Here is a 21150-nt window from a genome sequence, read left to right as displayed (position 1 = left end):
GGCAAGCGCTCTACCACTGAGCTAAATCCCCAACCCCGTGAAGCATTTTCTTAATTGCTAATTGGTGCAGGAGGGTCTAACCTACTATAGGCAGCACTCTCCCTAGATGGATGGCCCTGGGCTATGTAACAAAGGTAGCAGAGATGTGGAGACCCACAGCCAAATATTAGGTGGAGTTGGGGGACTCCTGCAGAAGAAGAGGAGGGAGGATCATAGAAGCCAGAGGGGTCAAGGACATCACAAGAACACAGCCCATAGAATCAACTAGTCAGGGCCCACAGGGGCTCACAGAGACTGAACTGACAATCAGGGAGCCTCAAGGGTCTGACTGAGGTCCTCTGCACGTATGGCATGCAGCCTATACATGCTGTTGTCTTAGGGCTTTATTGCTGTGAAGAGACACCATGACCAAGGCACCTCTTATAAAGAGAAACACTTAGTTGGCACTGCCTTAGTTTCAGTCCATTATCATCATGGCAAACATGGGAGAGCGCAAGCAGCCATGGTCCAGGAGAAGGTTATAGGAGATCTACATCTTGATCTGAAGGCAGCCAGAAGACTGTCTCTTCTGTACTAGGCAGAGCTTGAACGCTAGGAGCCCTCAAAGCCCACCTTCATCCTGACACATTTCCTCCAACAAGGTCACACCTATTCTAATAAGAACATACCTCCTAGTAGTGGACCAGGCGTTCAAACACATGAGTCTATGGAGGCAAACCTATTCAAACCACTACAGCTGGGTAGCTTGGTGCTCTTGTGGGAATTCTAACACTGGGAACTGGGGCTGCTTCTGAGTCTTGCCTGCTTTTGGGATCCTTTTCCTCCTACTAGTCTTATGTAACTTCCTGTATTTTGGTTGATATCCCTGGGAGGCTTGTTCTTTTCTGAAGGGAAACCGAGGAGGAGTGGATTGGGGTAAGAACTTGGAAGAGAGGAGGGAGAAGAAACTGTGGCCAGGCTATATGAATGAAGAATAAATAAATTAATGGAGGAGAGAGAAAGAGTGAGGGGAGGCTAGTTGAGCAATCCAGAAGGCAGAAGACAGTTAGCTGCACTCCTCCATGGTCTCTGCTTCTCTTCCTGCTTCCAGGATTCTGCGTGAGTTCCTGTCTTGGCTTCCCCTTATGATAGATTGTCATGCAAGCTAAATAAACCCTTTCTTCCCTAAGTTGCTTTTGGGCACGGTAGTTTATCACAGCATAGAAAGCAAGCTCAGGCACTTAGCATGTGCAAATTCCTGGGTTCCATCATTCCCTTGTCAGAACTGTGTAGTTCAGGATGACGGTAGTCCAGCTTTCCTAATAATTTTGTTTTGTTTTAAACCAACTGATGAAAGGATCTGTTAAGATATCCAAAGTGCTGTGGATTGCTGCCTGTACACAGGTGAGGTCAAATGAAATCTTAATTAGTCAGATAAGGCTGTGATTGGGCAGTGGAAAAAGAAGGCAGAGCTGAAAGTTTTAGAGAGGGAAAGAGAGACAGAGAGGGGAGAGAGGGAGATGAGGAGACAAGATGGAATATAGGAGAAGAGGACAAACCAGATCCAAGTGGCCTAAAGAGCCACAGGTAGCTATGGATATCTCAGAAGGGCAATAGAATGATACAGGACACATTTGTCCAATCTAGGTGTGCAGCTTGTATCAATATCAGTTGAGCTTTGAGTTCTTTGTGTGGGCGTTTTGGGGGTTGAGGATTTACTGTTATAAACCTGACTGATAAATTATAAGCCTCTGGAGTTTTCATTATAAGGGGCTTGGGGTTTAGAGCCAGTGGCCACCAGTCTTTGCAGGCTAGCCTCAGGGGAAGGATGGCTTGGGAAATGTGAGCGGTTCAGCAGCAGGCTAACTTTGGGAACCTAGGAAGACCACAGCTTGCAGTTCCCAATGGGGGAGGGAGACTGCATTGCTGGCACATAGCCAGCTTTAGCATGGATTGATTTTCTAATAATTACATGCTGCAAAGCGTAAGTAAAAATAAAACAAAGACTTAGAGATTTACAAATACAAATAACAAAATTGCTTAAATAACATTCATAACATAGTATTTGTACTATATTATATTTCTAGCTAAGTAGAAATTAACAGCACTTTAATCTGCACTTATCCCCTAAGAAAAATTAACTTCTAGATTCGATGCTCAAGTGCCTCTGAAAATGTTGGGATTGGAGAAGTGGTTGCTACTGGTGAAGATTGAATCCCAGCACCCCTCTAAGAATCTGGGCATCTCATGAGTCCTCTAACCCTAGCTGTGACAGGGCAGGGACAGGAGACCACTAGGGCTTCTAGTCAAAAAGAACTAAAACAGAAAATAAACAACAACAATGAAACATGAGACCCAGATTCAAGGACACAAAGAATAGACCGAGACCAAGAGAGGAAGGCACCTGATGCCATCTTCTGACACTACATACATGGGCACATACAGACACATACATACACACATATACATACACATATAGACATATACACAAACATATACACATATACACATACATACATATACAGACATATACCTGCAAACACAAGTGCACGTGCACCCATAGACATAAACACACATAAATAAATAGATAAACAATTCTTTTTAAAAAAAAACTGTAGAAGAAACACAAATATGGCTTTTTTAGATTTTTAAAGAGAAATAAAAAGTGATTAAGATGGGCTAGGGTGAAGCTTTAGTGGTAGAGGAAGGCTGCATCTCCAGCTACACACACACACACACACACACACACACACACACACACATACACACTCACATATATGCACATACAGACACATACATACACACATATACACACATATAGACACATATACACAAACATATACACATATATACATACATACATATACAGACACATACACACAAACATACACACACATACACACATATATACATACAAACATACACACACATACACACATATATACATACAAACATACACACACATACACACATATATACATACAAACATATACACACATACACACACATATACACACATACAGACACATACATACACGCATTTACACACACATACAGACACATGCACACAAACATACACACATATACACACTCACATATACATACATACAGACACAAACATACACACATATACACACATATATATACATACAAGCATACACACACAAACAAACAAACATATACACACTCACATACACATACAAACATACACACATATACACATACAAACATACACACACATACATACATATACATATACATATACTTATACATATACAAACATACACACATATACACACAGTACAAACACATACACACATTATATACACATATACATACACACACAGGCAATAAACTATGTTATATGTCTTTTATCATAATAAAAAGGAAAAAGAAAAAATACAGGCCCTTTCACCAGCAACTGAAAGCCATGTCCGCTCTGAGATCTAGGCCTTTGAGAATGGAGGTTGCCCACAAGTGGAGCAGCTGAGAGACATGGCAGCCCAACTAAGTTAAACACTGGGCAAGAGTGCTCGGGACGAGATACTCATCACTCATGGCAGTGGGATGAAGGTTGGTGCAAGCTAAGTCACCCTGAGCCGAGCTCAGACCAAGAGATCCAGAAAACTCGACAAGCCAATTGCTGGAGGATTATCCAGGGGTCAGTAGCAAAGCCATTGGACACTGCAGCCCTCTCTGGCCTTCTCTTCCAGTGGAGTAGGAAGCGACCCTGTGTCATGTAGCTCTATGGCTACACTTGGTGTCTAAAGCCTCCTTACTTACTGCACAAAACGCCTACCTCAGGCATTGCCAAGTTCAGATATGGTCTCAGGATACCTCTACAAGCAGCCCCTTCTCGTCAGAACTGACACAATTTTCAATCTCCTATTCTCAAAAACAAAACAAAACAAACAAAAGACCACAGTCTAGGGGAGGAAGGGCTTGTGGTGACCTCCTTACTTCCTGAGAACTGCTTCAGGTCTGGTGTATCTGAAACTCAGCTCAGGGATGCTACTGGGATGGAAAGCCCTTCTCACTGAGGGGTTTTTGGGGGCCCCCAACAAGTCACAGAAAGTTCACTCCTAGCACTGTTCCCACATTCAGAGTGCATGGATTCGGTAAGCTGGTCTCAGATCCCAGATTTGTGTGTGGTGATACCCTGAGCCCGAATTCCACCATCAGAAAAATAATATGACAACCTTCACATGCCGGGAATGCTGGGAGGATAAAATGGGGTGATACCTGCAGAGGACTGCACCAGAGCTGGAGTGCTGTAAAGAGCTCTGGGAACCCTCTTTACTGAAGTAACTATTTATCTAAAAGTTGGTCATTTGCAACCCTATCCCCATTAGAACTCCCCAGTGGTACCTGAGGACCAAGCAGCACCAGACCAAAGGAATCAGAGTCTCCGGGCCGGATGTTTCCCCACTCCCCATCCCCAGGTAATTCTCATACCCAGCAGGTGGACATTAGTGCTCCAGGATCCCAAACATAAGACCTTGCCCCTCTGAATCTAGTGCAGCTCTCTCTATACAGTGGTCACACACCAATCATGTGCCACCGGCCCACTGGCCATGCTGCTAATTACACCCATGGCCCAACACAGAAGAGCTTCCTTACCTGGGAAGTCCTTCATCACTGTGAATGTCACTGTCTATAGTTAGTGGCCCTAGGGGCTGAGGGCCAGGCTCTGAACAGTCAGGCTTGCTGAATGAGGTTCCTTCGCCGGCACTTTGGGACATCCTGAGGCTAGTGAGGACCTCACTGATTCTGTCAATTGCTACAGACAATTCCAGGGTGGTCCCAGTGTCCTCGCTGGCTAGTGCAGGAAGCCTGGATTCTGCCTCTGCGGGTGGGGGTTCTTGGCCTGGGTCAAGAGCTTCAACTCCCTGCCTCAGTGAGGCTCCAGCCTGGGTGAGGTCAGCTCCCTTCAGTGACGTATCGATGATGAGAGGCAGCCCCTCCACTGTCCCCACGGGTGTGTCCTGCTTCTGGCTCTCTACAGGATAACAGGCAGGGAGAAAACACACTCATTAGGAGACGCTGCTTACAAAGGAAAGACGAGCACGTATGTACATTATCCCGTGTATCACGTCTATAAAACCCAAAAACTGGACATAACCACGCCGCCATCGGGAACATGTCCAGATGATGGAGTGTACAACCATTTCTCAAGATGAAAAACAGAAGTCTGAGAGACGGCTCAGGAGTTGAGAGCACTGGTTACTCTTCCATAGAATCCAGGTTCGAGCCCCAGCACCTACACAGTTGCCTGTTTAACCATAGTCCCAGAAAATCTGATGCCCTCTCTGGACTCCACAGACAACAGGCACACAGACACATGCAGCCTGAACACTGATACATGCTGAGAAAAGAAGGATGTTTGCGAGTGTGTACATGTGTGTAAACATACAACTTCTTATAATATGTTTACATAGACTGGGCCACACAGGAAAGATAGAGACTTTTTAAATGATCAGAAACAAAGGTTTTTAAGGAAGTAGGAAGAAGCCAGACTTCTCTTAGCAGACCATATTTGGTCAATTTGACTTCAGAACCCTAAAAATATTATTTGAAAAAAGGAACTTTGTTTTCTTGAAACAGGGTCTCAGGGTCTCACTGTGTATCCCTGAGGGACCCGAAACTCGCAGAGATCTGCCTGCCTCTGCCTTCTGTGTGCCAGGATTAAAGGTGTGCACTAGCATACCAGGCATGTAAAGTTTTAAAGAATTAACTTTTAAAAAAATCAATCCGGCTAAACCCATTTTTGGTTTTTTGTATTTTTATGGATTTTTTTTGTTTTTTGTTTTTTTGGTTTTTTTTGTTTTTGTTTTTGTTTTTTTGTTTTGTTTTGTTTTGTTTTGTTTTTGAGAAGGGATCTCTGTGTAGCTCTGGCTGTCCTGGAACTCACTCCGTGACCAGGCCTGGCCTTTAACTCTGAGATCTGTTCGTCTGCCCCGTCCTCCCGAGTGCTGGCATCAAAGAGTGTGCCACCACTGACCAGCCCAGCCAAACTCTTAACTCCATCACTCTGGGGACGGAGGCAGGTCATCCTCTGCTACACAATGGAGTTCGAGACCAGTTTGGACTACATGAGACCCTGTCTCAAAAAGGCAAACAATCTTACCACTGAGGTGGTTTGGTTTGTGCTTTTATTCTGAACCATTACGGGTGCTGTTGGAAATAAGCAGGCACAGCCACTCACCTTCCCACAGCGCCCTAGAAGTGGCAGCTTGCACACTTCCTGTATTCAGCACATGCTTTGGCTTCACTCCAGTCACTTCTGCTTGCTCCTTGTTCTAAAAAACAAGACAAGGCAAAACAACAACCACCAAACATAAAAACACTGTCATGCAGACTTCGAACATCTGTGGGCCACCTACGGCATGCTTAAATACAGTTGGGTTATTCCATCTGACCCACCTCAGGGTTAGGGAACGCACAGTATTACCACTCTGTAAATAAAGACACTGGGGCAGGAAGAGTCTAGATTCAAACCCAGAACCCATAGCCTTGCCAGCACATCACGGAATGGTTAGGAAGCTGGTGTACAAAGGACTTAGGCCAGGAATGGGGAAAGAAATCAATTCTAAATCATCACCTCAGATCAACTATTCATGACGCTATAGTTCTGCTTGAGACTGGACTCTAAAGCCAAATCCATGCTTGACGAAACCACCACACAATGGCTCACTTCAGTCCAGGAGCTGGGGAGCTGCCTCTAGCTGGGTTTTGTCATCTGGGCTGAGAGTTGCCAAATCTTTGTTTTCCAAAAGAAACTGGCATTAGACTTTTTGTTTTGATCAGACTAAGGCATAAAATTAAGTAAAAACTAGTTTATTAAGGCATTGTTTGTATACAAATGTATTTACTTATACACATATAAGCTAGAAACTCTTTGTGAGACACAGTCTCACTCAGGAGCTCTGACTGGTCCAGAACTCTCTGTAAAGACCAGACTCACAGAAACCCATCTGAGTACTAAGGTTAAAGGTGGGCACCCCTATACCAGTTCAACAAATGTGCAACCTACATTAATTCTGCTACGCTGATCCTGAGAATTCTAACCTAAAGATTTAAGATTTCAGTGCTGGAAACCAAATAAAAATCTTTTAATTGCTGCAGATATAATGTATCTTTAGCTGTTCATTGTCACTGTGCTCTCTAATAAGGAACTCCGTGGCTGAGGCAGGAGAGGCCTGTTAGTGGTTGGCCACAGGTACAGGGGACCAGGAGGTTGTTAACCAGAGCTGTTGCTTTGGCCTAACACCAGGAGCCACGCTTGGGACTTTACTGGTCAAAGGCTCAAAACTCCTGGGGATCCCAACAATAGGCAGAAACCTTTTCTGGAGAGGTAGCTGCCTGGTCACAGAGTGGCCAGGGTCAGTACAGGGCTCTGAATGTGTATGTCAGGCCTTCGTCTCCAGCAGACCTTTTAGGTTTACAGAGAGCGGCTGAGCACCCGTCTGGACCAGTGCTCAGTGTCCTTACACAGGGGCCTCCTTGACACTGGTCACTCTTTGTTTCAAAATAGCCACAGATGGTGAGTACCTTTTGTGTGCTGGACACACATTTTGAAACATTTCAGATTGGTTCCCTAATCTCCCTGCCCACTCTTTGTTGTTGTTGTTGTCGATTTTTGGTTTTTGTTTTTTTGTTTGTTTGTTTGTTTGTTTGTTTTTTCTCACACAAGTGATTTATCGGGGGAGAAACACAGAATGGGGCTGCTTCTGAGAAGAAACAGAAACAGAAAAAACAGCCAGGCAGGTGGAGAGGACAGTCCCTGCCCACTCTTGAAGGCAGATCATATTTACTAACGGAATGGTTCCTGATTTACAGAGACAGAGTGAGAAGCTGTGGAGGTGGGCGAGTGTTGACGGCAGAGTTGAAACAAGCAAGTTTGATTTGAGAGGCCAGGTTCCTGCCACACTGCTGCTCGGCTCCTGGGCTGAGGTTAGCCACTGACTGTGGCGTCCCATTCCCCAAGCATGACTCGGCCTTGGAATCCAGTCTCAACCATAACTACAGAAGCATGAACAGTTGACCCAAAGTCCTCCCCGCTCCCAAGTCCCCCTGCCTGTTTTTCCCCTGCCTCTCAGTCCTGCTCCCTTCTCATCCCTTTGTGGTTCCAGAGCATGATCCCTGCCCATGGAGATCACATGATGACTCGTGGGAATTGGTTCTATCCTTCTAGCACATGGGTTCCATAGTCAGACTCAGGTTTTCAGATGTTGCAGCAAGCAGTAAGCCTAAGAACTAAATTTTACTCCCTCCTCCCCTCCCTCCCCCTCCCTCCCTCCCTCCCTCCCTCCCTCTCCTTTCCTTCCTTCCTTCCTTCTTTCCCTTTCTACCTTCCTTCCAGTGTATGCATAAGCCACAGTGCACAGAGGAACTTGTGAGAGTCAGTTCTCTCTTTCTTAGTTCTTTTTTTTTTTTTTTAAGATTTTATTTTTTACTTATTTTTATGCATGGACATACTGTAGCTGTCTTCAGACACACCAGAAGAGGGCATCAGATCCCATTACAGATGGTCGTGAGCCACCATGTGGTTGCTGGGGATTGAACTCAGGACCTCTGGAAGAGCAGTTGGTGCTCTTAACCGCTGAGCCATCTCTCCAGCCCCAGTTCTCTCTGTTATGTTAAATTCGGTTCATGAGGTTTGGTGGCAGTCATCTTTACCTACTGAGCCATCTTGCCAGCTCAGTTTTGCTCTTTTAATAACACTGAGTGCACATAGCCCAGTGTCCAGCACATAAAAATCTATGCTAGCTGTTATGATCCCCATGCCATCGGTGTGACCCAGACCTGTGCAGCAGACAGCAGGCCTCAGCCTTCCTCAGCAGGATCTCTCCTGCCGCTCCTGTTTAGGGAACTAGAGGCCTCTCCACAGACTTCCTTACCAATGGAAGCCAACTTGTATAGACTGTCCTGAGGTAGACCCCGTTGGCTCAGTCTGCCCTTTCCCTTTCCCTCCTTCTCTTCAGTGTAGGAGGGCTCCTGTGTCCACCCACTCATGAGGGCTGATGTCCTGAACAGCATGGCTGTGTTGGGCCCAAAGCTGAGGGCAGCTGGCTTCTTAGGATAACCTAATTCATTATTACAACCAAATTAAGGTTAGTGAGTGCTTTAGAAGATGAAGCAGGTGGCAAGGTGATGATGTCCTAGGATTGTAGTCCAAAGTCCACCTGCCTTGTATATGTGAGGCCCTGAGTTCAATCCCCAGCATCACCACCAAAATATAATATAAAGAAAGTAACCAAGCTCTGACATAATTTCCAGATTTAACAATGTCAGGATGTAGGTCAATTCTACATATGATTACTACACCCCTACTCTCTTAAGAGACGAATGGGGCAGAGGGGGTCTTCAGATGTCTCTAGAGTCTAGATTTTAGCAGTGAGAATGTTAAAGACCCGTGGCTGAGCCTCAGTTCACAGAGTTCTCTGAATTGCACGTTCACCCTTGACAGCCAGTTAAAATCTAACAATCTAACTGGAAGATAAGACCCAAACCAGCAGCCACTGATACGTGAATTAAACACAAAGACCAGAGGGAGACGCAGCGGGGCAATGCAGACAGACAACACACCGTGGCAAGAATGAAAATACAGTTCCACAACGTCTCCTGTGCCCCAGTGCTTATGTAGTTACAATGCAGTTAATTCTATTATTCTACAAGTACCTCTTATAAGTAATGAGGAGAAGGGGTAAAACAAAATAGGAACGTTTATGAACAGGTAGTTTACTGAAAACGTAAAAGGCTTTAAACCATGCTCCATCCTTTAGTAAAAGACATTAGAGCAGATAGTAGCAAAATTATTTACTTTGGTGATATCATAACAGCAACAGGACTGTGTTCCTGAGATAGCCTGTCTACTTGCTGTTAGTGTTGAGTTTGAAACATGGGCCTGGTACATGCTGGGTAAATGCCCCTTTGAGCATGACCTCTCATTCCAACTTGATTCTTTCCCATAAGGATGAGAACACTGCCTCTACAAAGCACGCTGTCCAACATTTCAACTCTCTTCCACTCTTTTCATTCTGAGGCATGAAAAATGGGGTCTTACGTGTATTTTAAATATTTCAATATGAGAAACTTCAAAACACTTAAAAAAAGAAAACACCATAAAGGGCATTTGCCCCACAGGATCCAGGACAACACAGGAAACAGAGTATTTGCCTCCAGCCTTGGAGATCTTTTTTTTTGGGGGGGGGGTTGCTGTTTATGTCTCTCTGACTATCTCACCCATCTAGCCTCTTCCTTTTTTTTTTTTCCATCTTTATTAAATTGGGTATTTCTTATTTACATTTCAAATGTTATTCCCTTTCCCAGTTTCCAGGCCAACATCCCCCTAACCCCTTCCCCTCCCATTCTATATGGGTGTTCCCCTCCCCACCCTCCCCCCATTATACATTGTATGGTATAGTTCCTAGTATAATGTACCAGGTAGATAGGTATTATCTTGTAGCAGAAGCATCTCCCCAGAAGGGGTGGAATTCACTCCCCACGCTTGGGGAAACTAAGGAGAAGACCCTTGACCCTTGACCCTTGTGCTATGATCCTCCAACGTGAGACTATGGAATCGCTGGGATGAGGAAACAAAGATTAGAGAATTAAAGGATGACACACAAGCCTATGAAAAGTTAGTACTTCGCTCTCCTAGCTACTTGAAGAACTGAAGACAATGCCCACTTTATTTGCATAAATTTTAAAACTTTGTTAGAAATCATCTTCGCCATAGTGGTCTATCACCTTTCTGTTCTTACGTGAAAACAGTTACTAAATACTGCTATCTTCTGTACCAGGAAACCATAAGGGCTGTGTCCAGATACCGGTGAAGGGCAGGCTGTGTAAACCCCGTAAGGAAATGAACCTTCACTTTGTGTTTAGTTTTGTTGTAAGGAAGTGGGGGTTGGGACTAACGAGCTGGAATTTATAAAATTCACGTAAATGTAAGGATTTCAAAAAGAAATTATTCACAACGTTCAAAGCCTTGATGGCATAGTTTTAGCTAATAAGTCTGGGCTCAGGCTCTCTGGTCAGGAGAAGGAAAAATGAGAAAGGAGAAGGGAAAAAATGAGAAAGGAGATAGAAGAAAGGAGAAGGGGAAGAACAATAAGAATCCTCAGGAGAAGAGAGAGCACTTGACCTGACAACCGTCCCCATCCACCCTTTCTCAGAACCCTCCTCTCCTTGAGGTTGGGCCTCAGCTCCCACAAAGCTAGTTTGTCCCTCATGTCTTGCCTGGAGCTGCCCAAGGACCTACATTCTGACTGGACCACCACCTCATCCTTTTTGGAAGAGGGCAGGGATCATTGGACTAGGTGGAAATCCATCTATGATCTTTAAATTTCCTTCTTTCATTTACCCTACAACAGGACACAGAATACATAAGGAAGCAATGGCCCCAGCTCTCCTAAGAATTATTTCCTGGCCTGGATCCCCACCAGGGTCCCAGAAACCACTCCAGCCAGGGCAGGGAATCCAGAACCAACCTCCTCAGGGCCATCAGCCAGACTGCCTTTCCTCCAGGGCACGGTCCCTTGCAGGATGAAATCATCCACTTTGGAATTCTGGATTGTGGACCCTACCAAAGTAATAGCCCTGTCCACAGCCACCACCATCTTGAAGAGGGCTTCGAGCCTGGCACGGTGCTGGGCACCCTCCTGCCGCACGGCCCTCACCAGCTCCAGGACCTCAGGCCATGCGGCCTGAGCAGCGGCTGGGGAAGTGCTGCCGGGCCCTGCCAGACCCAACTCCTGGGAGGCCTCCAGCCGATGCAGACCTTGTTCCAGGTGATCCATGCCTTGGCACACACACTGTAGCTTCTCTGTGACATCTTCTTGGAAATGCAAGAGTCTGTCGACCTTCTCAGTCAGCACATTAAGTTTTTTGTCCATGGTGGCTAAGCAGGCTCCGCCCAACGCTGGCAGACCCTGGGAACCCAGACCCTCTGGATCCTCCTCTGAAACTCCTGACATCCCAATTCTGGTTTGGTAAGGGCAAAGACAAGGAAACTGGAACACGAAGGGTCTGCTTCTCACTTTGGTGGTAAGGTCTGGAAGGCCATTGTCCTCCGCTGCTAAGAGCCTTGCTGCAGGGAACCAACCTGTCCTCCTGACTGAACTGTGTGGGGAACGGAGAGGGCCAAGTTCTCTGTGTCTATCTCCCACTCAGCCACTGAGAGAGCGACAGGCTGAGTTTGGCCCAGGCCCTTGTCCTGGGGCCTCTTTGACATCATGGTAACAATTAACATTCCTCTTTAAGAGGCTGCTGACTGCAGATATTTTAAGAGTCTGCCCAGAGAAGGCTGAGGCTCATAGAGCTCTCACTAAAGAGTGGAAGAAAAATGTCTTTTAACATGCAAACAGGGAAGGGGAAGCCACGGGACCCCACCCTTAGACAAAGAACTCCAGGAAACCAAGGAAAGCTGAGAATTAGTCTCCCCCAGGGATGATTGGTTATCCAATACCAAGTGGTCAGTACTGAAATCATACGCATCAAGTAACACTAAATAAGTCAGTGTGGTTTTATATATATAATAATAACAATAAAAAAATAAACTTGGGAGGGATTAGATGGAGGAAAAATAAGGGGGAAATTATGTAATTGTAATTTAATTAAAAATAAAAAATAATAGGGTGCTGGTGGCACATGCCTTTAATCCTAGCACTTGGTGGGCAGAGACAGGCTGATTTCTGGGAGTTCAAGAGTAGCCTGGTTTAAAAGAGGGAGTTCTGGGATGGCAAAACAAAAACAAAATAAAATAAAATTGAATAAAATAAAGTACAGAAAAGCATGTCCTCGTTCACATACAAATTCACTTTGGTCTTTAAAAAGGATAAAAGTATATATATGTATAAAAGTATATATAAGTATATATATATATACACACACACACACACATATATATATATATATATATATATATATAAACAAATGATCTTAAAATAAATTCCTTAGTGATTTACTATCCCTACGAGAGTATCTCTTCCGCTGGCCTATGCAAAGGAGTTTTCAGAATTCCAGGCTCTGAGGAGCCACAGCCACACACACATTTAATTCACCACACAAGCTGTGAGGTCACACCATCCAACTCTGCCTTTACTTATCATGAGACTGTTAATGTTTCTGCAAACTAAAGGTGAGCATTCTGTTGTTCTCTGTCTGGATGATACATGATATGTGAATTTGGACTGCCTGTGAGGAGAGCTTACAGCTCATGCCCCCTGCCAAACATGCACGTGGGACCCCTACCTAAAAATAGATGTGAGAGACAATGAGCTAGGGTACTTATCAAGTGCAACCCCACAGGTCATCGTCCTTAAAAGTACCCTCGGGAGACACACGCCAGCGACCTCCTGGCTCCCCGCATGGCGATGAACAAATTGGACAGCCGGTGTCTAAGTTTCCAGTCTCTGTGTCACAGAGAACAAGGAGCCCATGTTCCTGTGCTTTCCAAACACTTCAAAAATACTGCGTTTGAATCAGACTCTTACAGAAGCATCAGCATCTGAAGGGGACACATTCAGGTTGCAACTGGTGTGGGACCTAAAAGTGAAATTTGCACCTTGGAGGGCCAAGGATGTCACAGGCCAGCGTGACAACTTTCACCCATGTGGGAAATATGAGAGCCCAGAAAGGAACATATATATACCCAGACTACACAGGCACATGGGTTCCCAGGGTGGTTTTTGCCACATACAGGAAGGCACCAAGGGAAGAGGGCTTTGGTGTCCCCGCCCCCACCCACATTCCCTTTACTGAACACAATCATTTTGATAAACTGGCCTGGAAATCTGGGACCCATGGGTACCATCGAGCCATTTTGCTATTTTAAGTCGCAAATAGCCTTTCAATCGTGTTCTGGCTATGCTTGACCGCAGCCCGCCTCTACTCATCGGCTCCAGGACTCCTGTTGCTCAGCCTGGAGCTATCCAAACTCGTTTCTGGGAGTCTCGGTGATGGAATTGTGCACAGCAAGCTGGAAAGGGTCGCTGGTCTGTTTCCCTGTTGGTGAGATCACAGACAGATACCCAGAGTGGGGCTGTAGCTCAGCTGGTGGAGTAGCGTCACAGCCCTGGGCCCAGCAGTACACACGGTAACCCGGTATGTACAGTGCCAGGTCTGGTAGCGTAGCAGTCTGACAGGATGACTGTTTCCTAGGAAAACGTTCACTCTGTGTTATCACCCTCACTCTGGCTATCAGACCATTGAAACAAGGACCTGTGAGCCGCAGGTCCTGAAAAGCCGCCTTCTGTCAAGACTCCCTGTCTTAAACCCCAGCATGGCGCAGTGTTTGAAAGGCTGCAGTTTCAGGGTTAAAATATAATTTATCTTGGGTGATCTTTAGCCTACCAAAGAGCGACTCCTTGCCCACATCTGTTGGACCTAACATCCTGACAGAGAGAAACCTTGGGAATGTATGTATTAACTTAGCAAAACCCTATCCTCCACCAATGGAAGGACTAAGATTGCCATCACAGGGTGGAACAGATGGCTTAGTACCTTAGCTGCCAGCACTCACAGTGGCTTACAACTGTTTGCAAGTCCAATTCCTGGGGACTTAACACCCTCTTCTGCTATCTGTGGAATCATGCACATATGCACACATGCAAACAAAACACCATACACATAAAATAAATAAATCTAAAAAAAAAAATGCTGCGAAAGAGTGTCATCAGAAAAGATCTGGGGCCTATTAAACCCCCCCATCTCCCTGTAACTACCTCTCTGTTTCCACCAACAGTTTAGTTTAGTTTTGTTTTGTTTCATTTTGATTTCAGAGACAGGGTTTCTCTGTGTAGCCCTGGCTGTCCTGGAATTCAATTTGTAGACTGGACTGGCTTCAAACTCTGAAAAGATCCACCTGCCTCTGCCTCCTGGAAGGATAATGGAGCCAAATCAATGATGGGTCAGACTCGTGCAGGAAGCTGTCTTGACTAGGCCTGCTTAGAATGGGTCCTCACCTCTGCTTAACTCTGAACATCAGGACCCAAAGGCAGACTTGGGTGGGACTCACCAGACCTATTCATCCTTTTCTCAAAGTGGCCACATTGGATACATCTTTTTTTTTTTTTTTCTGATTGTTGTTATTAATTTGGTTCTTGGCTCATTGAGAAGAGGTGAATGGTCCTACATTGTTGAAAAACAGGCTGTGGCCTATTTGGTAACAATCAGACACTATGAAGGGTCTTCCCTTTGTGGGTGCTGAATCTTATTGATGGAGAATCTGGAAACAAAATCAGAAGAAAACTCAAGATCATTTTGTTGGGGTTTGAAAACAGGGAAACAGAGTGGGCTGGACATTTGAGTAGCTGAGGGAAGAAAGGAGATTTAAAAAGTGTCTTTTGGGTTAGAGTCTCCCTAAAGGGAGGAGTGGGTCTCAGTAACTGAGCTCTGTATGGGGCTGGATGTGGAATGTGGAGCCCGGAATGTGGAGCAGACACTTGGGATTTGGACCTGTTTCCAAAAGAGAGATAGAAAGTGTATATCATGAGTTAGAACTCAAGAAAACCGTACAAACTTGACGCTGAAAATCTCTAAGAGGGCACATGAAGACAGAGGACATTAAATTCAAAACAGACTGGAGGCTTATGTCTCTCTACCCAGGACCAGAGAAGGAACTGAGAGTCTCTCCCTTTAATGGAGGAATTAGCTTTCCCTCAGACCTCTACCAAGCCATGGTGCCTGTGTCCTCTTTCCTTCTTATGTTATTTTCTTGCGTGTTACCCAGGAAATGGGAGGTGAGGTTCGTCTTTAACGGCCTCCAGTCCTGCTAAAATTTGTCTCATCTCTGACTAACAATTTGACCCAAATCTACATTGTAAAACATTTAAGATAAGACCAGTATAATTCAGCTGGGCGGTGGTGAAACGCCTTTAATCCCAGCACTCCAGAGACAGAGACAGGTGGATCTGTGAGTTCGAGGTCAACCTGGTCTACAGAGTGAGTTCCAGGACAGCCAGGGTTACACAGAGAAACCCTGCCTCAAAAAGCAAAAGCAAAAACAAAACAGTGTAATTCACAAAAATATATCAGCCTTAGGCTCCATTCATTGGACTATTAAATTCAATGCTCATATTCCAGACAGCAAAGTCCCCTGATCCACGAAACACTAGGTAACTTTGACAAACGCAACGTGATGAAAATGCTAGTCCAACTTTTGCTCACAGAGCTGGAGCAGTGGCTCAGTGGTTAAGAGCATTGTCTGTTCTTCCAGAGGACCTGAGTCCAATTCCCAACACCCATATGGAGGCTCACATCTGTCTGCAACTCTGGTTCTAGGGGATCCAATGCCTTCTTCTGGCCTCTGTAGGCACCAAGCATACACACGGTGCACAGACATGCATAAAGCCAGAACACTCACGTACACTAAAAGAAGAAAATTATGGGTATATCTATACGTCTGTATCTATATATACATATTTGACAGTTTCAACATTAAATCTGTTTAGAAGCTTGCTTTTACTTTTTTGTATTTTTTTTAATTTATAAAAATAAACCCCATTCTTTCGTTGTAATATAGAGAATTAGCACCCTCTTCTCTATCTTCACGTGAATATTTCTTCCATCTGTTCCTTTGTTCAAATAACCCTGTTACCTTCCTGTACTGAAACCCGTCTCTTAGGAACCTTGGTGCTACGATAGACTATGCTGAGTGTTCTGTACTTGAAACTTGGCTGGGGTGGATCTCAGTGGGCAGATGGTCTGCCTAGCTTACTAGAGGCTCTGGGTTTGATCCCCAGCACTGGCCAAAATGGAACAGTAGGGTCATGTAAGCCTGTAAGCCCAGGGGTGGGAACTGAAGGTTCATGACTTCAAAATCACACCTAGCCTCGGCCAGCTCCAGGCCCACCTGTCTCCAAGCAAGGGGAAACTATATTGCGTATTGGAAATTAGAATGTTGTCGTTTCTCTTCTGTCATGACTCTGTTTATTAAGCTACCCCGGCTCCAGTTGGGGGTTCCTGTTTTGGCAAAGCTTAGGCGGTGTGGTGCAGTGTGGCTAGAGGAAGTATGCCCATGGGGTGGGTTCAGAGGTTTCAAAGGACCCCCTCCATTTGCAGTTCCATCTCTGTGTCTCCTACAGTTCAAGATGCAAGCTCACTGCTGTTTCTGCCTCCAGGGTATGGCGCTTGGCGCCAGGTTTCCCCACCGTGATGGTGACAGACTCTCTCTCTGGATCAAGGACCAGATGCCCAAAATAAACCCTTCCTTCTATAAATTGTCTTGGCCGTGGTGATTTGTCACAGCAATGGAAAAGTAAACAAGATAAGGAACCTTAAGAGGACTTAATAAGAGACTATTTTTAAAGAATAAAAAGACCCCTAAAAGAAGCAGCATGGCTCTCCTATCTTGCACCCTTTACCTTGCCCTGAGTATACAGTTTAACTTAAATTCATCAGTTTTCCTTTTTAATGAAACAACGATCAGGCCTGAGAAACGACGGTTGATCGAGCTTCCTCTTTGCCCAGTCTCTTTTAGAAGACGCGGCCCCCTAGTAAGTAAACTTTGAGTGCTCTGTCTGGTTACTGTTCGACTGGGTTCAACTCAGTCTGGGGAAAGCAGGGCGAAGGCCAAGGTTTGTAAATGGTTTCCCTTTGTTTCCCACTATCTACTGCTTAACCGTTTTCCCTGAAAGATAACATATTGGTATCTTGCCCGGTTCCCTGGTTTGGAAGAGTCTCTGTGTTTGTCTTATGTTCTCATCTCCAAAGTATGACTTAGGAAATGTCGTTAGAGATAACAAGCCAATTTTTCAAGTTTTCATTTTGCCTAACTATATAAAAGGTTTTACTCAGTTAAGAAGTTCATCTAGTTACTGCTTGTTACAGAAATATTCTTAACATTTCAAAAATACACGAGAGTTAAAAGTTAGACATGATTTCATCTTTCAAGGATTCAAAGTGAGCATCTCTTGATGTCCAAAATGTATTTAATTTCTGTTTTTCTTTCTAGTCACACATTGACTATGTCATCACCAGTTCAGAATTGGGAGGACGTGGAGGAAGTAGACTGTTTTGTTTCTTGGCTCTTAAAATATGGGTGGTTGTTTTAAAATAATTTAGCCCTTCATAAGGCATTTTGTTTGTTGAAGACGTGGGAGAATCACAAGGCAGTCTGCAGCCATACATCGTTATGCCGTGTCACTTTAGAACTGAAGTCGTCCTCTGCTCTTAACAACATTCTATAGTTAACCTAAAAGAGAAGATTTGGTGTTTTGTTTTTTTAAAAAAATGTTTCAGACTTGCGAAACTACCTTATTACAGATTCATTTAAGATGTGGCTTCAGGGGAAACAGCAGCAGCAGCTGCAGCAAAAGTCAACCCCAGCAGTGGGCACATCAGGTGTGAGCATGATCCTGTTTCCCCTTGACTTTGAGCCAGGCTAAACTACGAGTGGAGAAATCAAGGCTGCCCTGTAGCAGCCCCTGGATGAGAAAGAGCAACAGAGCAGGGGTCAGAGAGGGCAGAGAAGAAAAGCTCCTCCCATCCACAAGCTGGTACTGAAGTTTGTTCTTTAAAGCACTAATGGAGGCATTCTGTCCTGAAACTGGCTGGTTCCTGCTTAAAAATGGATAATGATGAACCTAGGGAGATCCTACCCAACCCCTGTGGAAAAGGTTTCATAGTATATGCAGTGTAATGCTGACCTCTTAGTCAGCTTAAACAGTATCTTAAATCTTCCGTCTGGACAATGTTTGCTGTTTGAACCCTTGCTGGTATAAATCTGTTTGCCCTGACAAAATAAGTATTTGTTATTATAAAAGAAGATGCACTTGTACACGTTCTACTTGTAACAACTGACCCCCTTCCGTACTCTGTAAGAGGTCTAAAGTTTTAGTCAGTGCTGAGTTTTGCCCTGCTGAGAAAAAAAGTTCTGAATCTCACTTTCACAGGAGAAGCTGGCTTCATAGATTTAAAAAGACTGCTATATAATTCTGTGTAATGGTGTGTGTTGCCTTGGCTCTTTTATATACATATGCTATAAGCAATCTATGATACAAGCCCTAAGGAAACACTTAACAAGATGATATCCTCTAAAATGGAATTGTTACCAACACTAACCTTCTCCAGGTTTTGTGTATTCCTGGGCTGGATATATTTTATTGTCAATTTGGCACAAGCTAGAAGCATCTGAATGGAGGAACCTCAGTGGAGGAAAGGCCTCCATAAGTTCCAGCTGTAAGGCATTTTCTTAATCAGTGATTGATGGGAAAAGGCCAGCCCACTGTGGGTGGAGCCATCTCTGGGCTGGTGGTCCTGGGTTCTATAAGAAAGTAGGCTGTGCAAGCCATGAGGAGCAAGTCAGTAAGCAGCGCTCCTTCATGGCCTCTGCCTCCAAATTCCTGCCCAATGAACAAGTAATACAGAAGTGTACACAAATTATAAACCCTTTCCTCCCCAATCTGTTTTTTGGTCATAGTGTTTCATAGCAGCAACAGAAACCCAAACTAAGACATCCTTCTTTCCACTGTAGCCATGGTGAATAAATACCTTTTTTTTTTCTTTTTCCTATTAATCTGTGTCTTTTAATGACCTTAATGAGGAGGGGTGGCTGAAACTGGCTTATCGGGACACAGGCTGTGACTCTGAGTCTGATAACAAGTTGTGTACACCTGTAATCTCAGCATTTAGGAGTTAGAGACTTGATGGTCTGAAGCTTACAGTTATCCTTAGCTCCATTTTGATTTTGAAGGCTGCTTGGAAGGCATGGCACCTTGCCTAAAAACAACAATAAAGTTTCTTAAAAGACATAGAGGCCAGGCATAATAAACACATTTCTACATTCCCAGCACTTAATCACTAAGACAGGAAGGTTTCAAGTGAGACCCCATGTCAATGAAACAGAAAAAAAGAAGAAGCAAAACAAAGAAACTAAACCAACAAACAACAAATAAAGAATCCTTGGAAAATGTGATTTGGGGAACACAATGTTCTATCCTCTCTTGGGCAGGACCTCATCTGCCTCAGAAGTTGCCTGCATCTGGACACACCCTTTTTCCATCAATTAACCCTTGTTTTTTCCCCAGGAGCCAGAATTTCATGGCTCAAACTTCAGGAAGTAGCTGCCTTGAGAAATCTCTGAAGTCCAGCCCTCAGCCAATCAGATATGTCCCAGCCAATGACATAAGCTTTCCTGGAACTATGTTCCCACTAGAATGTAGACAGTGCCCTGATCTCTGCAAATTCAACACAAACACATGGGCTGCTTCACTGTCACCAGTGTTGAATCTCTGAGAGAAACCATCAAGCTTAGGGTTTATAAATCCCTGGGAAACTACTGAAAGTCCAAAAGAACACAGAGGAGACCAGCGGTGTCTCTGATACTATCTGTCTTTAAAGATGGCTACTTAAACTACCAAAGGGTTTGCCCTACAGCTCCCTGAAGCAGCAAGCTTTTAAGGCAGCTCCCATAGGGCACTTTGGTCAGCTACTGTTCCAAAGCCCTGTGGCATGAGCTGAAGGCAAACTGGAGTCTTCAGTTTGCCTGGTGTGGTGGCTTGAATATGCCTGGCCCATAGAGAGAGGTACTGTTAGGAGGTGTGGCCTTGTTGGAGGAAGTGTGTCACTGTGGGGGCAGGCTTTGGAGGTCTCCTGTGCTCAGGATCTACTCATTTCAGAAGAGAGCTTCCTCCTAGCTGCCTGAGGATGCCAGTCTTCTCCTGGATGCCTTTGGATTGAGCTGTAGAACTCAGCTTCTCCAGCCCCATGCTTGCCTGGATGCTGCCATGTTCCCACCATGATGATAATGGACTGAACCTTTGAACCTGTAAACCAGCCCCAATTAAATGTTGTCCTTTATAAGGTTTGCCTTGATCATGGTGTCTCTTCACAGCAATGGAAACCCTAACTAAGATACCTGGCATCCTCAGAGATGCCAGCATGCCTTGGTTTGTTGAGTCAGAAGACTAGAGTAGGGGAGGAGCACCAGAGATTGGCATCAACAGTTGCAGCATAGAAGACCGGATGCCCTTTCCCACCAGGACTCAAGGAAAGGCCACCTCTTCCTCATACAGATCCTGGCCATGGTCTGGGACTATTACAGTTCTGAGCTCAGCTGTATATCTCTTCTTTAATCTCTTTTCTACATAACTATCCATGAGAGTTATTGAGAGTCACAAGAATTTACAAGTCCCGGTGGTGGCCCTCCAACTCAAATCTATTCCT

The 21150-nt window shown here is 44.8% G+C and overlaps 1 protein-coding gene across 2 annotated transcripts in view; it reads right to left on the bottom strand.

The window, feature by feature from the left end:
* Mylk3 (myosin light chain kinase 3) overlaps positions 1–21150 on the bottom strand; it is a 50979-nt gene that overhangs the window by 22141 nt on the left and 7688 nt on the right. The window contains exons 1-3 of one of the 2 annotated variants that reach the window (XM_032887718.1): positions 11475–12197; positions 6185–6278; positions 4600–4978 (exon numbers count right to left, since the gene is read on the bottom strand). In XM_032887718.1, the coding sequence (XP_032743609.1) occupies positions 4600–4978; positions 6185–6278; positions 11475–11960 (959 nt within the window). In that variant the 5' untranslated portion in view covers positions 11961–12197. Of the gene's footprint in view, positions 1–4599; positions 4979–6184; positions 6279–11474; positions 12198–21150 lie in introns of those variants that run through there. The other variant, XM_032887719.1, reaches the window with a different exon arrangement.

This window comes from Rattus rattus, chromosome 17 (genome assembly GCF_011064425.1).
Source record: "Rattus rattus isolate New Zealand chromosome 17, Rrattus_CSIRO_v1, whole genome shotgun sequence".
NCBI classification, from domain to species: domain Eukaryota; kingdom Metazoa; phylum Chordata; class Mammalia; order Rodentia; family Muridae; genus Rattus; species Rattus rattus.
This window is presented reverse-complemented; position numbering and strand designations above follow the sequence as displayed.